Raw genomic sequence first — 17,973 nt, forward strand, 5'->3', positions numbered from 1 at the left:
GGAAAGAAGAAAGACAATCGATGCTGAAGCCTTTGATGAAGCCATTTGTATATCTGGAATTATTATAAAACCAAAGATTTTTAGATGCTTCGTCTATTGATTCCTTTTCCTTTGATTTCATGGGATGAAAAAGTAAAAAAAAAAAAAAGTTTACCAACTGTGAGCTGTTTAATTAGTGGATTAAAATACCTCCTATATAAACAAGATTTAAAAGTATTCTCCCTTGATATATTACATGAGTGTTGTTGATGATATCTATGCTCGTAACCCTGTGAAGAGATATATATATAAATTTTAAGATATGTACATTGAACCTAAAATCATAAATCGATATCAATTTGAACTTATCATATTTATATTTATGTAAGCATATATCAAATTTAATTGATATTTGATATATGTTTTTACATATTGAGATAATGATATGACAACACTTACTATATGTAATATGAAAATTTTATAATTTAACAAACGTATCTATCATGAATTGGATAAAAAAGAGGGTAATATATACTTATTAAAATAATACTATTTTAAATTTTAAGCTTGTTATCTAATTTAAAATCAATTGATAGTAGGTGAAGAGATCCATTATCGAAATTTAATCCTTATAAATTTTTTCTAATCATTACTTTATTTTTTTATATGATTGGGGATGAGGATTCGAACCCTATTCTTTAAGCAGGAGATCATGCACCAACCAATGAGTTAAATGCTTGAGTGCATCATTATTTTAATTTTAACTCTTAAGTGCTAGGATAATGGATCTATTTTATGATATTAATTTCACATTTAAGAATAATAAATCTATTGTTTAGTTTGGACAACACATGTAGGCATAGCATATCTATTGTAGCGGGATAACAAAATGGAATAATGTTTGTTTTGATATCATGTTAAATTTAAAAATTGATATTCAACTAAAACCTTCAAAGGTAAAGTGATTTTTTTTTTAAAAAAAAAGTGAGTTTATTAACATGATATAACTGGCATGTCATAACAATAGCAAATCAAGCTATGGAGAAAGAAGTACAAATACAAAAGGATTCTACCTACCACTCAAAACAGATAATGGTGACTTTTATATATATTTACATGTATAAAACCCAAACTAAATAGATGAGAGATTATTTTATCACCAATTTAACAAATACTTTAATTTGGTATGGAATGACTAATTTTTTCGTGAAGACAAATAGAAAAAAACAAATACAAGGTATATTGCCTCTCCCTCTGGACCCTCTTCATTATTTTTTTTTTATTATTTTTCCAATAACTCCATCATCAAGAAATGTAGCTCCAATTTTTTTTTTTGCAGGGGTCAAACGAAGCTATATATAAAATACTTTGTAATTCTTTTTTTCAATTTATATACTGAAGAAGTTATTTGAAACTTTTACAATTATATATTCAGTGTTAATAATGTATTTTAACTTCATTATTGATATATATATAGGTAAAATTGACCCATCTCCAACTTAGCTATTGACACTCTCGTCTCATGTTTTTTTCTTCCATCTTTTTTTTTAATTCTTGACATTATAAATCATGATACATCAATAATTCATAATTTTTTTAAAAAAATTTAATATAACATACACTAAAATAAAAGTTTGTTCTTGTCAAACTTAATGAAAGTTAGATACTTAGGAACAAAAAAAATGAAACGGAGAGAGTATGCATATTAAAAAAAAATTAAATGACTAATTGTAATTAAACATACAAAAGGATATGACTAAATATATATAATATAACAAATCATTACACATAAAATTATAAAAGTAGTTTTTGGCCTTTCAAACAAATTAAAAGAATATAATAAAAAAAAGGATATCAATGTTCAAATATAAAATCAACACACAGCTAATCAAATTATTAAATGAGCTTCTTTCATAAAAAAAAGAAGAAGATAAAGCTACATAAATGAGATCCTCATCTCTCTTCCACCACCTTTTATTTAAAAAACAAATACCTTTGACACTTTTGGCTGATATATTTCAGATATGAAGACAAATACAAATTTTTCTTTGATTTACTCATTGATGAAATTGGTACGGACCTATCAAAGAAATTCTTCCCCCAACATTTGATCAATTATACCAAGTTTTTTATTCTAAATTTCAATTTGAATTAGATCGAGACAATATACATAACACAATACACTTCTTTCAAAATTATTTATTTTTTGAATTTTATCTCGAAAATACATATATGATACTAAATAGCCAAGCAAATGTTCAAATGATACGAAATTTAAAAACAAATCAGTTAAAAATGATATAATAATTGGAACAAAAATGTAATATATTTAAAACAAATTGCATGGCACAAATGAATATGTTCAATGTGGTGGGAACTCTTTTTACGTAGCTGACAATATGATTGCATGTCCCATGCAATTGGAAAGCGGGACAAAGTCAAAATTATGTAATTACTATAATTTAACTGTAATGTTGCAAATCAGTGGTTAGAAAGCTTCACCAAATAAGCCTGGGCTTACAAAGAAATTTCCCTCCATTTGCCCTAAAAGGCTGAAACGCCAAACCAACAGAATTTTGAATCTCATATTTTTGGCTTTCCTTTTCAAATGTCCACTCAATTCTCCCTCTTTTTCTCCGAGAACTCTAAGGAAAAACAACTAACATTTTTTTTTTTTGCTCCTTTCCAAAAGCATGGGTCCTCGTGATCTCTTCTTGTTTTCCCTGGCTGCAAAAGCGCCTCCTCCTGTGAGGGGTCCTTCAATCTTTTGAAGGTCCCCTCAGCTCCTGTGTGCAAACTTTTGCCTGTCCACCTCACCAATATTCGTCATCTTTTGCTGGTTTCCGAAGCCATTTTTTTTTTCTGGTTCCTCTCCTTCAAAAATGAATTGCTTCCCATGTTTCTCATCACAAAGAAGCAAGAAGGAAACCGGTAAAAAAGAGCATGACTCTCCCTATGACGCCCTTGTTCAATCAAGAGTGCCTGGTATGCCCTGTGCTTTGTTGCTTATTTTCCCAACTACTAGCCTAATTAATATGTTTATTCACTTCATTCCTTATTGGAGGAAACACGGAACTCGGGGCAACCTTGCATGGTTATTAGGTTAGGTATGCATCAAGTGAGATCTAATTCTTAGCTTTCATTATCATGCATAACAAATATATAATTAAATCACAACGTAACAAGGATTTTTTATTATTATTTTGGAAAAAAGAGATTCTAATCCGATTAATTGGATATAAGGCTTCATACGTATATCATTGGAGTAAATGCTCTGATGTTCATAGGACATTTTGTTAGTTATTTTATAATAATTAAGAAACAAAAACATGATACAGAAAATATGGAGGTGTCCAACCAAGTTGAAAGGGGAAACATTCCCGTTCAAACATTCAATTTTCGAGAGCTAGCCGCCGCAACCAAGAATTTCCGTCAAGAATGTTTGTTGGGTGAAGGTGGTTTCGGAAGAGTTTACAGGGGGACTCTTCAGGCAACCGGACAGGTGCTCTTTACTGCCAACACTTTTACCCTATCTTTGTTTCTTTCTTTTGAATTTATAAATGGACCTTAAACTTCGGTAATGAATTATGATCCTTTAGCCTTCATTGGAAACAGGTGGTTGCTGTTAAACAACTTGACAGGAATGCAATGCAAGGAAACAATGAGTTCCTTGTTGAGGTTGCAAAACTGAGTCTCTTGCGCCATCCAAATCTGGTCAATCTCATTGGATACTGTGCTGATGGAGATCAGAGGCTTTTGGTGTATGAATTCATGCCAGGGGGTTGTGTTGAAGGTCATCTACTTGGTACAAACTTTTCCTTTTGCTCTTTTTGCTTTTTCTCTGTTCATTTTCATTAAATTATTTTTCAAATTATTTGCTTAAAAATTCACATCATGGTCGGTATGTGAAGTGAAAGACAAATTTTAATATTTGTATAGTGTAATTGCAGATATAAAACCTGGGAAAAAGCCATTAGATTGGATAACCCGAATGAAAATAGCATATGGGGCAGCTCAAGGTCTAGAGTATTTGCATGATAAGGCCAATCCTCCTGTTATATATCGTGATCTCAAATCCTCAAACGTTTTGTTAGATGAAGAATTCAATCCAAAACTCTCTGATATTGGACTGGCCAAGCTTGGCCCTTCCGCAGACAAGATGCCTATGCAGTCAAGGGTGATGGGAACTTATGGTTACAGTGCTCCGGAGTATTCAAGATCCGGTAAGCTCACAACTACTGCAGATGTATACAGTTTTGGAGTTGTTCTACTAGAGCTAATCACTGGAAGAAGAGCCATTGACACTACCAAACCTGTCGACGAGCAAAACTTAGTTGCTTGGGTAAGTAGCTTTGTCTGTAGTAGAAACGAAGTGATAGATTTCCAATCTTTTATAGCATTAATTTAGGAAAAGAATTTAATAATATCAACCACTCGGTATCATTCTATGCTTGCAACAGGCACAACCAATATTCAGGGAACCGAAGAAGTTTCCAGATATGGCAGATCCTTTACTTAAGAAGCAATTTCCTGAAAGGGGTTTGAATCAAGCTGTTGCAATAGCAGCCATGTGCCTCCAAGATGAACCTGCGGCCCGTCCTTTGATGAGTGATGTGGTGACAGCCTTAAGTTTTCTTTCTATGGCCACAGAAGAGAATAGTATTCCTCCCACTCTTCCTCCTTCTATCTCTTCTAAGTTGCATTGCATCTCATCTAAGCTGCAATTCTTGGAGCATAGTGATACTGGGAAGCTGAAGGAACAACACAACTCTGTTCATAATGCTGATACGGATAGTGAATCAGAACATGATCAAAATGATGAGGTCCGCAATTCACAAGAGGGAAGTGTTTCTTCGAGCCGCAGTAGCAGTGTGCATACACCTGGAAAAAGTGCTTTGACTATTGATCATAGCAGAAGATCCAGTGATGGAAGTGCTTCTTCCAGAGAAGAAAGCAGCATAAGTTCAAATGAGGGAGGTGCTTCTTTGAGCCAAAAGAGTAGTGCGAAATCACTGTTTTCTTTAGGCCATGCTTCTTCGGAAGAAACTAGCAGGGATGCACATGATAAAAGTGATTCTTTGAGCCAAAAGAGCAGTAATAATTCACTATTTTCGTCAAGCCACAATTACAGCAAGGAATCACAGGATGCGAGCTTTTCTCCAAGTCACGAAGATAGCAGGAAATCACCATTCTCATCAAGCCACAAAAGCAGCAGGAAGTCACCGAAAAATGATGATTATTTAAGCAGCAGTGACTCAGTTGATGAAAGTCCCTCTTCAAGTCGTGACAGAAGCAGCAGGAAATTGCTTGATAAAAGTAATTATGCAAGTCAAAACAGCAGCATGAAACCACAGGATGAAAATGTTTCTTTAGGTCACAATAGCAGCAGGAAATCAACTGATGGAAGTGTTTCTGTGAGTGACAAGAGCAGCTTCAAATCACAGGATGAAAATGATTCTTTAGACCATAATAGCAGCAGGAAATTAATTGATGGAAGTGTTTCTCTGAGTCGGAAAAGTAGCCGGAAATCCGAGGACGGAAATGTTTCTTTACGCCGTAATAGCAGCAGAAAATCACCTGAAGGGAATGTTTCTTTGAGTCGCAAGAGCAGCAGGAGATCACAGGAAGGAAATGATTCCTTACACCATAATAGCAGCAAGAATTCAGCTGATGCAAGTGTTTCTTTAAGTCGGAAGAGCAGCAGGAAATCACAGCATGGAAACGTTTCTTTACACCATAATAGCAGCAAGGGCTCACATGATGAGAGCAATTCCTCGGGGTCCAGCAGAAAGAGCCGAAGGCGATCTACGAAGGTAAATGATTCACTGAGCTACAGCAGCAGTGAAGGATCACAGGATGTAAGCGAAATAGACCTGGACAACACCCATCGACGTCCACTTACCTTCACAAAGGCTAAGACAACCGTCTATTTTTGAGCAAAACACATTTGTAGGGAGTCAAATGGGAACATTTTGGTCGAGAGAGAAGCCATTTATGCCACCCAGAAACTGAAGTGACTTTGTCTTCTCTTTAATGTTTTTGTCTATGTCTGAGTTACAAGAACTTGTTATCTTCATTATTCAATTAAATGTGCAGCAAAAAAATTCATAAGCCTTCCCAGTTTTTTCGCTCAGAAATTAGACAACTTGGTTAGGTGTTGGCATGCTAAGATCAAATATGTTATAATATTAATATAATCACCCGAACAACTGACAACTGCATAACAATTAGTCTATTACTAATTTTTACAATATTGTATTTCCCATCCTACAGATTCTATTTTAATAAACCCACAATTAAATTTACAAACGCAAGTCAGAAATCTGAAATGCCTAACAGAAAAAGCCCCCAGGGAGGTGTGCCTATAAAAAGCCCATCTTTGCTTGCCAAAATGCCTAATGTGAAAACTCAAGCCCATTTTGACAAGATGGAGGTTGGGTCCCAAACCCAATTAAAATGAACCATAGAAAAGATATGTAAAAAGGTCCCTCTCTGTTTTATCTTCTCCAGCCTTTGCCTCTACTCTCCACTCTTTTTCCGCACCACCAGCCCAGCAACTCTCTTCTCAGGTTCTCTGCTACGTCTCGGCTCAGCTTTTAATGTTTGTGCTTTGCTTAATCCTCAGACAAATTCATGAACTTCTTTGCTATTAACTTCTTGTTGCTTTTTCTTGTGTTAGTTTTACATGATCATTGTCTGAGTCTGAGAACTGGGTACCATGGAATTTGTAGTTTTGTGCTTGTATAATTTTATTTTTCTGAACTTTGGTTTACTTGCTGAGGGTATGGATGGAAAATATTATATTATATCATGTGATTTTGTGGGTTAAAACTTGAAAGTTGCTTCAATGTATTCATCTATGTTAGCTATTTGCCTATAGAATGTCCTTTTATATTTTACTAACAGTCATCAGACTGGACATTCCGGGCCTTAAAATTTAACCTGCTGTTGTTCTGGTTTAGTGGCAAGGTTCGGTTTTTTGTGGGGAGGTTGCAAAATTTGAAGATAGCTGGTTAAGAATACTAGGGAACTCTGAAATTGCAAACAAAATCATGTTTGGGCTGGTTGACTTAAAATGAACGAACCTGATTTCTGTTTTTTTTTTAATGCTTTAAATAGATTAAAAAAAAAATTTATGGGGCCATGAAGGCAAACTTGTGGCATGCTTTATATTTATCTTTCCATTTGGTTTTGCTTTGTAATCAGAATTCTAGATTGCTGTATTGAGCAGAACTTCAATGAAAGAAAACTGAATGAGAAATTTGATTCCTATTGAGATACCATGTAATTTTGTTTTTCTTACTTACATCCTTAGTACTGTGTTATTTTGAGCTAGAATTTCATTTTGAGATGTGTTCTATGAATTGGTTTCTTGAATGGAAAGCTTATTATGTACTGTTGAAGCAAAAGATGTTAATAATGAAAGAATGTCCTGTGAATATGTAACCTGTTCTTTCTTTTTGCTTTTTGTTCTTTTGGCTCCTTAGTATGACTCTAGTTTCAGCCTTTATTTTGTCTCAGTCCATCGATTTTCCTCTCTAAAACAGTTAGTGTAGTTATCGAAAAAAGTCAATTTTTTTTTAAAGCATTTTAAACTGAATTAACGAAACCGACCATTTGCCTACCCCTATATACAGCTTCTAACAATTTTCTTTATGTTCTTATTGTCACTCTAGGTTTGTTTCTAGGAGCAGAAACGATATAACAAACAAGGATTAAGAGGAAGAGGAGGATATGATGGTTGTAACCTTATTGTCTCCATGCAATTCAACTTTAATCCGTGGTGTCCTTATAAAAGAAAATTCATCATGTCCCCGATTATTTTCGGGCATTAGAGAAAGGATTCTGAATCAACATGCCACAAGATGTTTTCATGTTTATCAAAACAAAAGGTTATCTCGTGGCTTTCTTGTGTTTGCTGCGACTGAAGGTTCTGCAAAGTCCAGCAAGTCTGAAGAAACTGTCCCATCTTGGGCTAGACCCGATTCTGATGAGCCCCCTCCTTGGGCCCAAGATGAAGGGAAGGAGTACACAGCGCAGCAGAGTTTTGAGATTCCCTTCTATGTTTACTTACTTGCCTCAGCAGTAACTGCCATTGCTGCAGTATGCTTGCTCTTCTTAATCTATAATGGTTTGACACCCACAAAAATAAGATGTCTAAACTTTTTCCTCTTCATCCTGCAGATAGGTTCTATTTTTGAGTATGCCAACCAAAGGCCTGTTTTCGGAGTTGTAAACTCAGACAGCATTTTCTATGCGCCCTTGCTTGGTTTCTTTGTATTTACTGGCATCCCCACTTCTGTGAGTTTTTCTAGTTTATTTTTCTATTTTCTGGTATTGATTTTAATATGTTGAATGAGGGAAAATCATCTCTAATTGTTTCCCTGTGGAGTCTAGTTCTTGAAATCTAACAACATATAATTGATACCACAAGTATAACTTCGCTTTTTGGGGAATTTAACAATTATTTGTAGTTTGAGGAATTGCAATTCATTTTGGCATCCCTTGACTTTTGTTGCTGAAAGCTCCCAGGAAACTCTAAACAAAGAAGAAAGGTGATTTTAGAAAAATTACAGGTCTCAGACTACCACATGTTTATCTTTAACTGTGTTGGCTTTAATATTGTAAACTGTTCTAAATCCAATCCAATATGTTTTGTGATCTAATGTAATAAGGTCCTATTTATAATCAACTTTGGCTCCTACCAATAATTTTGATTGATTTGGAAGAATGAAGGTTGCGATGCTACGTAACTAAAAAAATAGTTTTGTCAACAAATTTAAACATATGTTGATATTATAACCTAATAGTCCTTTTATTTGGTGACAAGCAAGCCCATTTTCAAAGTGGTTTATGGAGTACTTATGAAACATTAGTTTGAAATTATTACCTCAATCTAAGGCATTGTTCTGCTAATCTGACTTTGAATATACAGGCATTTCTTTGGTTCAAATCTGTTCAAGCTGCTAACAAGGAAGCTGAGGAACAAGATAGGAGAGATGGTTATCTGTAAAGTCAAATTTCATAAGTTGTCTACTGTAATTATTCATCATGCAGAATTATTCTCTGGAAATTGAGCGCCTTTCCTTAATTAGTTAAAGGTGTTGGCTATTCATTTTAGTCCTGCTTCTCTGAGGGGAATAAAGCTTGTGATTGTTATAACAGAATGTCCATCGATTTATTTCTGCTTATAACTCTGAACTGACTAAATACCAGCATTGGACATAGGTCATATTGCCTTGTTGATCCTGTTTCTCTTATGACAAAATTGTACGGGAGGTAGCAGTTTGAATAATTTTCAGGTCTCAGCCTATGAAGTGTGAGTGTTAACGGTGATATGGGAGTTGTTAATGCTCCTTCACTGAGGTGGCAGCTGAACGCGAATGTGCTCTAGCAAGGGACACCTCTGTTGCGAGCGTGGCTGCTGTTCTAAGAGACTCCAGTGGGATCAGGTGATAGATACTCTTGCAAGGAAGCTGGTTCCTTTACACTCTCTCAACTCTTGAGATTATGGCAAAGAGGGAAATGGTAATAATTTTTGCTCTGAATATTGGCATTTCTGCATTTCATTAAAATCACCTCAACAAAAGAGAATCTCAGTGAAGTGAGCCTCATGTGTCCACGCTAAAAGCTCTTACACTAATTAGATATATTGAGGCTTAACAATGACCCTCACTAATTAGATATAGTGAGGACCTGTTCACATATTATTAAAATCGGATCATATCTGTGGTCACATCTGTTGAACCAGTGACTCCACGGTCAGACCAATTCGGTTCTTATATTAGATCGGGTAAACAAATGACAGTATGACACCATTAAATTTAATCAATTTTTTTTTTAATTTTTACATTAAGCCGATATTGACTCAAACAGTTAAATTGATATTTACCCAATTTAACTCATGTTTAAAACATTATATTAAATTAAAATCACTTAAATGTCATTAATGAAATTGAACATTGGTTTCAAGGAAGATGGTTTTTTTATTTTATTTAGGGAAAGGGGTTTTGAATTTTATTTTTTAAGTAAAGAGATCATTCACTAACCAATGATTAAGTAAAGAGATCATATATTAATAAATGAATCAAATATTCAATATGAAAGATATAACTTTTAAAAAATAATAATAATATCGGTTATATCTCTATATTGATTTATACAATAGAAATATTATATTTATAAACCTCTATCAGATAATTAGATTATAAGATAAGAGTTAATTAAAATGTATGGATAATTAAATTACAAGATAAATTTTATTTAAAATTAAAATACTAATTATTCTATCTCCTATTCAAGTGTGTTTATCCTTTACGGTCTTTACAACCATCAAATCAAGGGTTATGTTTGTTTATATTCTTAAATAATTTATTTTTAAATATATAATTATAAATAAATTATTTAATTAAAATTATTATACAATACTACTATTTAGTTAGACTATAATATCTCATTAAAGTTATATTATAATACTATATACTATAATACTATATTTTAGAGTTATCTTAAAATAGATAATTTAAATTTTTTTATAATTTATATAATTTTATATTATATAAAAAAATTTCCTTTTTCTAACAACATATATTTAAAAAAAATTAAATATGCAATTCAAACATTGACCCTACAATCGAGCCATTGATACTTTTTGATTCGATTTTGATAATTATGCTTGGCGACCTTCGCTAATCAATGTTATTATAAACTAGAAGTCTTTATTAATCATATTATATATATATATATTGTTTTGATTATTTAATTGTTAATTCTTATGCATGAATTAAATTTATAAAATTATTAATTGACTAATTTGAGTTGCGAATGGAAAGAAAAGCACGAAGAAAGAACGCTGAGTGCAAAATCAAATCAATTTGTTTTATAATATGTTTATATAACTCATTTAACTAAATATAAATAAAGTATCATTTAAACTATGATATTTGGTATTAATAATTGAATCAAATTTTTTAATAAAAATAATTTCATTTTCAAGAATATGTTTTGAATAAAGATTTTATTTCACAATTACGTTGCTAATATTAAAAGAATTCGACCACATAAAAATTAAAATATTTTTTTCACCACAAATATTAATATAAATTAAGTTATAAATATTATTCAGTTCAAAATCAATTATATATATGTCCATTTAAAAAAAAATAAAAAAAAGCCACTCCAAGCGAAGCGAGCCCCACTCTGTTTATAAATTATTGAAGTACCGATTTGTTTTATGGGGATTGAAAGTGCAGAGTTTGTGCGAATACAAGTAGACTGAATGAAAAGACCACGTTGATGACTCGGAATGGCATGGCCTTAATTGCAAAAGTTTTTCTTTTCACGCCGGTTTTTGAATGTGAAGCAAAGTTTGGGATTTGAGAGTTGACAACAATATTTTTGACCTCCTTTTATTGTAATAAACAATAATTTAATCTACTCCTAATAACACTAATAATAGATAGTAGTAGGAGTAGTAGGAATTTATAGATTATTATTGTTTGATGTTATGTATTAATTTAAATTAAAAAAAATCAAATATTACTTATCCCTATTTTAGAAAATAAATTGGATTTTTATGGATGTGCTATAATTGTTATCGGTTAAATAAGATAAATAAAAATAGAAAAATAATTAAATATGGTAGTAGGCATCTATCTATCTTTTTGTGTGGCCGATTCTGATGTGCTGAATCTTAGACCTTACCGAGGCAAAGCCGCTTTTCGGGATACCCATTTCATGGCCGGTTCCCACGCCATAGAAATATATCCTAAAGACTTAACCGCTAAGCTTTCCCTCTTCACTCCCCTATTTATAAATAAGTTTGCCAACCACCGTTCCTTCACTTGACCTAAACAGTTTCTCCTCCCCCCTTCTTTTGTTTTTTGCTTCTTCTTTTATCTGTTCTTGAAATTTGTAACTGATTCTCATGAAATCCGAGGTTTCTGAGATTGAAGGAGGAGGAAGAGGAGGGCCGTCCTTGCCGTCACCACTCCTCGACCTTAATGCTCTCCCTCAAGATTGCATCGCCGCCATCCTTTCCTTCACCACTCCTCGTGATGCCTGCAGATTGTCGGCGGTTTCCACCGTCTTTAAATCGGCTGCCGAGTCCGACGCCGTCTGGGAAAGCTTCTTACCGTCTGATTATCGGGCTATAATTCCCTCATCGCTCGCTTCCAAGAAAGCGCTTTATCTCAGCCTTTGTGATAATCCTGTCCTTATCGACGGGGGCCGAAAGGTAATTGAACCCACCGTCTCTTCCTAATTTTTTGTTCGAAAATTCCATAGCAATTTTTGGATATGATAAAATATGAGGCAATTAACAAAAAGGTGAGGACCTTAAGAAATTTTCAATCATCTTTTTGGTCTTATCAAGAAACTCTAACATGCTTGCTTAATCTTTTTTTTTTCTTTGCAAATTCTTGGTGCTCCTCTCCCTGAATTAGAGTTTATTGAATCTGATCTATCCGACGAGCTCTAGACATTTTAATAGACGTTATCAATTAGCAAAAATGATTAATGTTGCTTGTTCTTTAATAGGGAATTCTCAAAAGTCAAAACATTATGTTCAGTTTGATAATGATCAGAGTGTGGTCTTTCTTCCATTGATTTTTTTGCGTGTAACTTAGTTTTTAACTATGCTAATTTTCATGAAACAGAGCTTTTCATTGGAAAGAGGGAGCGACAAGAAATGTTACATGCTATCTGCCAGGGACCTCTTCATTGTATGGGGTGACACTCCAACTTATTGGAGATGGATTTCCATACCTGAGTCCAGGTCTCTCTCTCTGTCTCTCCCCTCGCCCCTGCCTTTCTGGTTGGGTCTTTTCCGTTTTTTCTTATACTTTCATCATTACCATCTAAGTTTATAAGACCCAACTAAGAATTGTGAATCTTAGATTATTATAGAATGGAATAGGTGAAGAGAATTAGTGGATGAAAGTTCTACTTCTCGCCTCTACTCGCTTCGTCCATCACCGCTCTTTTTCACAATTTATTTTCTATTGTTGTTAACATGAAAACATTTCATGTAAAAAACAGGTTTGAAGAGGTAGCAGAGCTTATTAGTGTTTGTTGGCTTGAAATCCGTGGGAGGATCAGTATCTCCATGCTTTCACCCATGACGCACTATAAGGCTTACCTTGTGTTCAAGGCAACAACTTCTGGAGCTTATGGGTTCGACCTCCAATCTGTGGAAGCTAGTGTTGGACTTGTTGGCACTGAAGGTCAGAAGAGAACTGTCTATTTGGATACAGAAAGACGCCGGAGAGGTCGTTTCCCGATTGCCCCAAGGGGAATTGGGCTATTTAACAGAAGCCGTTTCTTTGGGTTGCAAGCATCTGTACCTACTACTGCAAGTGATGATCAGTACCCGAAGGTGAGAGTAGATGGGTGGTTGGAGATTGAGCTGGGTGAGTTCTTCAACGAGGGATGCACTGATGAGGAATTGGAAATGAGTGTTTTGGAGATTAAGGGTGGTCACTGGAAGGGTGGCCTCGTTATCCAGGGGATTGAGATCAGGCCTAATCTCTGTGGAGGGTCAGAAAACAATGCCCCTGTTCCCTCGGATTTGTGCTTGAATACTGGTATCTTGAGTGGACAGGACTCTAAAAACCAAGATTTTTCTGCTTCGCTCCCTTGATCGACTTCGAAAATTGAATCAGATGCCTTAATTTCGGGTAGTGATGAGTGTGCATAAGCCCGCTTCCAAACATGTCAATTGTATGCCCGAAGACCGCTTCTTTCAGCATTTTACCCCTCAGTGCTCCTGTTAAGCATTGTGGTAACGAAGCAGTTTACCTCTTTCTGAAACTTTATGCTCAAAACTTGTTTTCTTTTTGAGATGATGTTATTTCGTATGAAGAAAAATGGAAAAGTGTGTTTAATCTTTGGATCCTCATAACTTCCACATAGTAATAATGATGAGAGTCTAAGAGGCCGCTTATGACGCTTGGTTCAATTGCTTCTTTTACTGGTATATGCGTTTCTTTAAGCAAAAGCCAGAAAGAAATGTTTTGGCTGCAAAAAATACTAAGACATAAAATGAAAGTTTTTGGCTTAATATCTAAACAAATCTTTTAATTATTTGGTAAAATTTAAATAAATTTTTATTTTTTTATTGTACTCAATCAAGTGTATATATATATTTTTATTTTAAGTCAAATAGGTTTTTTAATTAACAATTAAATGAATGTTATTTGTTATTTTATATGAAATGTTGAATGTTATTTGTCATTATATATTAAATGTTGTTGACATGGCATATTAAAATGTTATAGTGAAACGTTGATATGTTACAATGAATAATAATATAACATGTTAGATATGACATGAAAATATAATTACATAAATTTTTTACACTATAATGTCACGTGATGTTTTAACTAATGGTAATTTATTTGATTCAAAGTAAACAAATAAAAACTTAATTGTACTTAATAAAAACACTTTAATTTTTTAAAATTTTTTCAAATATTATATCAGATTATTTTATTCTGGTTATTAAAAATTAACATTTTTCATATTTATGAAACCATTATGCTTTAATTGGCATTGCCTTTAAGTTATTAACTTATTTATAGGTTTTAACACATACCAAAGCATAGTAACTTACTTTTAAGCAAACATAAATACTATACGTAAAAATGAGGATTTAAACTCAATTATCTTAAACAACTTATTTATTATTGAATTAAATATTTAGGTGCAATCAAATCTTATATTTGTTTACTTGTATACTTGTTCAGAATATCTTAGAAAAGAAAAGACAAATGGGCAATGAAGCTTAATTGCAAAATTAAGATCATGTTATACTGATATGCTTTCTCACATTTCTAAGATGGGTGGAATGGTAGTACCATACAAAAGTTAAGATGTCTATATTCAATATTTATGACTACCTGCAGACAAAAAATATAAGGCAGTGTTTGTCAAATTTGACACTCAAATTTCAGCATTCACTAGCAATAAGCAGTGGGGAAGGGTTTTTCTGAGGAGGTGTTCTTTGGCTGGTGGGTTGTTTTGGAAGATTTCCTACAATGTATAAAATGGATAACATCAACTAACTGTTATTTTAATAGGAAGAAAAATATTCTATTAACATTCGAATTGTTATAAAAGATGGAATGAAAATGTTAAACTAAAGTAATGTATGAGTCAGTCATGTGTTTTGAAGGGAGCTTTTTATTGAGAAAACAGTAAAGAAAAATAATACTAATTTATTTATTCTCAAAAGCAAACATGTATGTTCAGTAAATAAAAAACGTAGCGTCAATTTTATTGTAATTTGCATAAAAAATATGTATAAGCAATAATTTCCAAAAACGAAATCAATAGAGCATCCTAAGAATAGAAGCAAATGATCAACTAAAATTAAAAAAAGAAAGTTATTGAAGAATCTTTACAAAATCTTGCTACGGGTTTTGTCAATTCCAAATCACAACCTAAAGTAGAGACTGCAAAATAACAAACAAAGAGTGAATTATGGTGAAACAAACATACAAATATTTGTTTACGAAAACTGGAAGTTCATTTTGTAAAACAAATGCATCAACATATTTTACTAACAAAGCAAATATAATTAATAGATATATCAGGATATTGACTTTGTAATTGTTAAGAAATGTGTTTTTTGTTCAAATAGTAATAAAGTATAATTATATGTTTATATATGCTGCTATATGTATTGAGTTAACAATGCTTGTATCGTCACGGGATGGGCCAAATTTTGAGAGAGAAATTATCTTTTGATCGCTAAAAAAATGAGAGGTCGTATCATAACTTGCTAATTTCCTTTGATGACCCACTTTTCTTTTAATGATGAGAAGGATTTTTTTCACTCCGAAATTGGATCATCAATGATAATACAAAATATTACTACTTTTAACATTAAAGATCTTGAAACAATTGATTTGACAAAAAAAATCCTCCATTTACAAAGTCAAACGATAAACATAACTAAATCATAATTGACATTGAATAACAGTACAAATGCATGATAATAACTTGAACATTAACACCAAACTATATGGCTTAACAGAAGCTATCAAAATATAACAAAAATGTTCACAAAAGGCAAAAAAAATTAATTATAGAAAATAATTCACTCTAAAGTAAAGTAATTGGAAAGTTAAGCATACTTGAGTAAGCAATTAATTTAGCAAATTTTACTGTAAAATAAAAACAAAATAGCAATTAATGACAAAACACGTGACAAAAAATATATTAAATATTAAAGTAAAAATTTAATTAAGAAGTTAACCATACATGAGTAAGCAATCGTTTTAGCAAACTTCGTTGCATAATAAAAACCAAATAGAAATTAACAAGAAATTAAACATATGAAAATAAGGATATATAAGATATGAATAAAGAATAAACAATTTAAGTCAATTAGTTAACTCAAAGAATAAAGAATATCATATTTCCATGCATGTTTAGTTTGTACGACATATACAATTTACTGAGTGAAAAATCATAATAAAATATGAATAAATAATAAAAAAATATTTAATTTAAAAGTTAAGCATATTTGAGTAAGCAATTGATTTAGCAAACTTGGCTGCAGAATAAAAGCTAAATAAAAATTAACAACAAAACACATGAAAAAAAAAACATATAAGATATGAATAAAGAATAACAAATTTAAATCAGTTGGTTAACCCAAAGAAGAAAAAACATAAATGATTTTTATGAAAAACATATATAATTTCCAACAAAATACTTCAAATAAGAACACATACAATTAATTACAAACAAATATTGAGTAGAAAAAAATTGATTGAAAATGATTCTCAAAACGAAAAGAACCACATATGTTTTTTTTTTCTACAAAAAAACCCCAAACAAATACTAAATCATATACCCTGAAATCAATAGAAACTCTGAAAATAACAAAAACCTATTTCAAAACCAAATAATGAACAGAAAATAAAAAAAAAAAGAAAAAACACAACAGATAAGAAAAGTATTATAAATTCATACAAAACCGATAAATATAAAGAGTAAAATTGATGAAAAAGGATTCTTGATTGAAAACAAACAACATATGTTTTTTAATCTCCCAAAAAACCCTCAGATGAACGATGAACAAGAAAATCCTAAATCGATTCAAACCTTAAAAAAGCAAAAAAGACAAAATCGATCAAAATCGAAAAGGGAACAAAAAGATCCAAAAAATGTTACGAACAAATGCACCCAAGGAAAAAGAAACGACGTCAACCTAAATAAGATAAACCAAATCTGATAAACATACAAACGGTAAAGGAAGAGGATGAGAGAAAGGAAAACAATCCAAAGAGAATGAAAAGAAGAATCGTCCTCAGAACGAAAGGCAACTCTAGAAAAATCATCCAAACCCAGCAATAATCATAACAGAAAAGCAATGACAGACATTGAGATGACTTCTTCAAAAACCCAGATACGTAAATGTTCTGAAAACATCTACGTCATCGATTGTATAGCCTCCATGAGCGGTTTCCAATTTCCAATAAATTAAACAACCTTCAGGTGACTCTAAAAAAGAGTTTGTAGAGAGAACCTAGTTAATAAGCCTACTCAAAGCAACTTAAGAGAAAACCCAAAAAATGCAGACATGGAGCTCGTCGAAGACAACTCGAACCCAAAACCTATCTCAAACATCCTCTGAAAATACCAAGTGTCAACTTATTAACCAAACCACATGTCAACCACACGGAATACCTCATAAAGACCGTACAAAGCTTCTTTTATATTATAGTTATAGATGGTATCCTCAGGTCATGCACGTATCAGTCCTTCTTGAGAAGTGGTGTGCTCCCAAATTCATCTTAAGATAAGTCTCTTTGTCTCAGCCAGTTACGAGAGTGGAGCTTTAGAAATGAACAACTAAATTTGAGTTTCGAAGGAAAGGTAAAATGAGGGACGGAAAATGATTGCTCGTATCAACACTAGGCTTTTACTTTGGAGAACGATGTTCACAAACTAAAGCACTCCACTAGGCAGCTTTGATTCGGTGAG

The 17,973-nt window shown here is 32.6% G+C and overlaps 3 protein-coding genes across 4 annotated transcripts; all 3 read left to right on the forward strand.

The window, feature by feature from the left end:
• LOC18599397 (receptor-like kinase LIP2) lies at positions 2,686-6,090 on the forward strand. Its single transcript, XM_018120570.1, has 5 exons — positions 2,686-2,964; positions 3,318-3,481; positions 3,595-3,784; positions 3,930-4,321; positions 4,440-6,090. Exons 1-5 carry the CDS (start codon positions 2,862-2,864, stop codon positions 5,913-5,915), a joined length of 2,325 nt encoding a protein of 774 aa, XP_017976059.1. The 5' UTR covers positions 2,686-2,861; the 3' UTR covers positions 5,916-6,090.
• On the forward strand, positions 6,456-9,239 carry LOC18599398. 2 transcript variants are annotated; one of them, XM_007029351.2, is made up of 5 exons: positions 6,456-6,548; positions 7,656-8,082; positions 8,164-8,280; positions 8,454-8,534; positions 8,915-9,239. In XM_007029351.2, the coding sequence occupies exons 2-4, from the start codon at positions 7,714-7,716 to the stop codon at positions 8,499-8,501; spliced, it is 534 nt and encodes a 177-aa protein (XP_007029413.2). In that variant the 5' UTR covers positions 6,456-6,548; positions 7,656-7,713; the 3' UTR covers positions 8,502-8,534; positions 8,915-9,239. The 2 variants fall into 2 exon arrangements, with proteins under 2 accessions (XP_007029413.2, XP_007029412.2); XM_007029350.2 differs by lacking the exon at positions 8,454-8,534.
• On the forward strand, positions 11,635-13,936 carry LOC18599399 (F-box protein PP2-B10). The gene is made up of 3 exons (XM_007029354.2): positions 11,635-12,214; positions 12,636-12,754; positions 13,018-13,936. Exons 1-3 carry the CDS (start codon positions 11,906-11,908, stop codon positions 13,616-13,618), a joined length of 1,029 nt encoding a protein of 342 aa, XP_007029416.2. The 5' UTR covers positions 11,635-11,905; the 3' UTR covers positions 13,619-13,936.

The sequence above is a fragment of the Theobroma cacao genome, chromosome 5, assembly GCF_000208745.1.
Source record: "Theobroma cacao cultivar B97-61/B2 chromosome 5, Criollo_cocoa_genome_V2, whole genome shotgun sequence".
NCBI classification, from domain to species: Eukaryota; Viridiplantae; Streptophyta; class Magnoliopsida; order Malvales; family Malvaceae; genus Theobroma; species Theobroma cacao.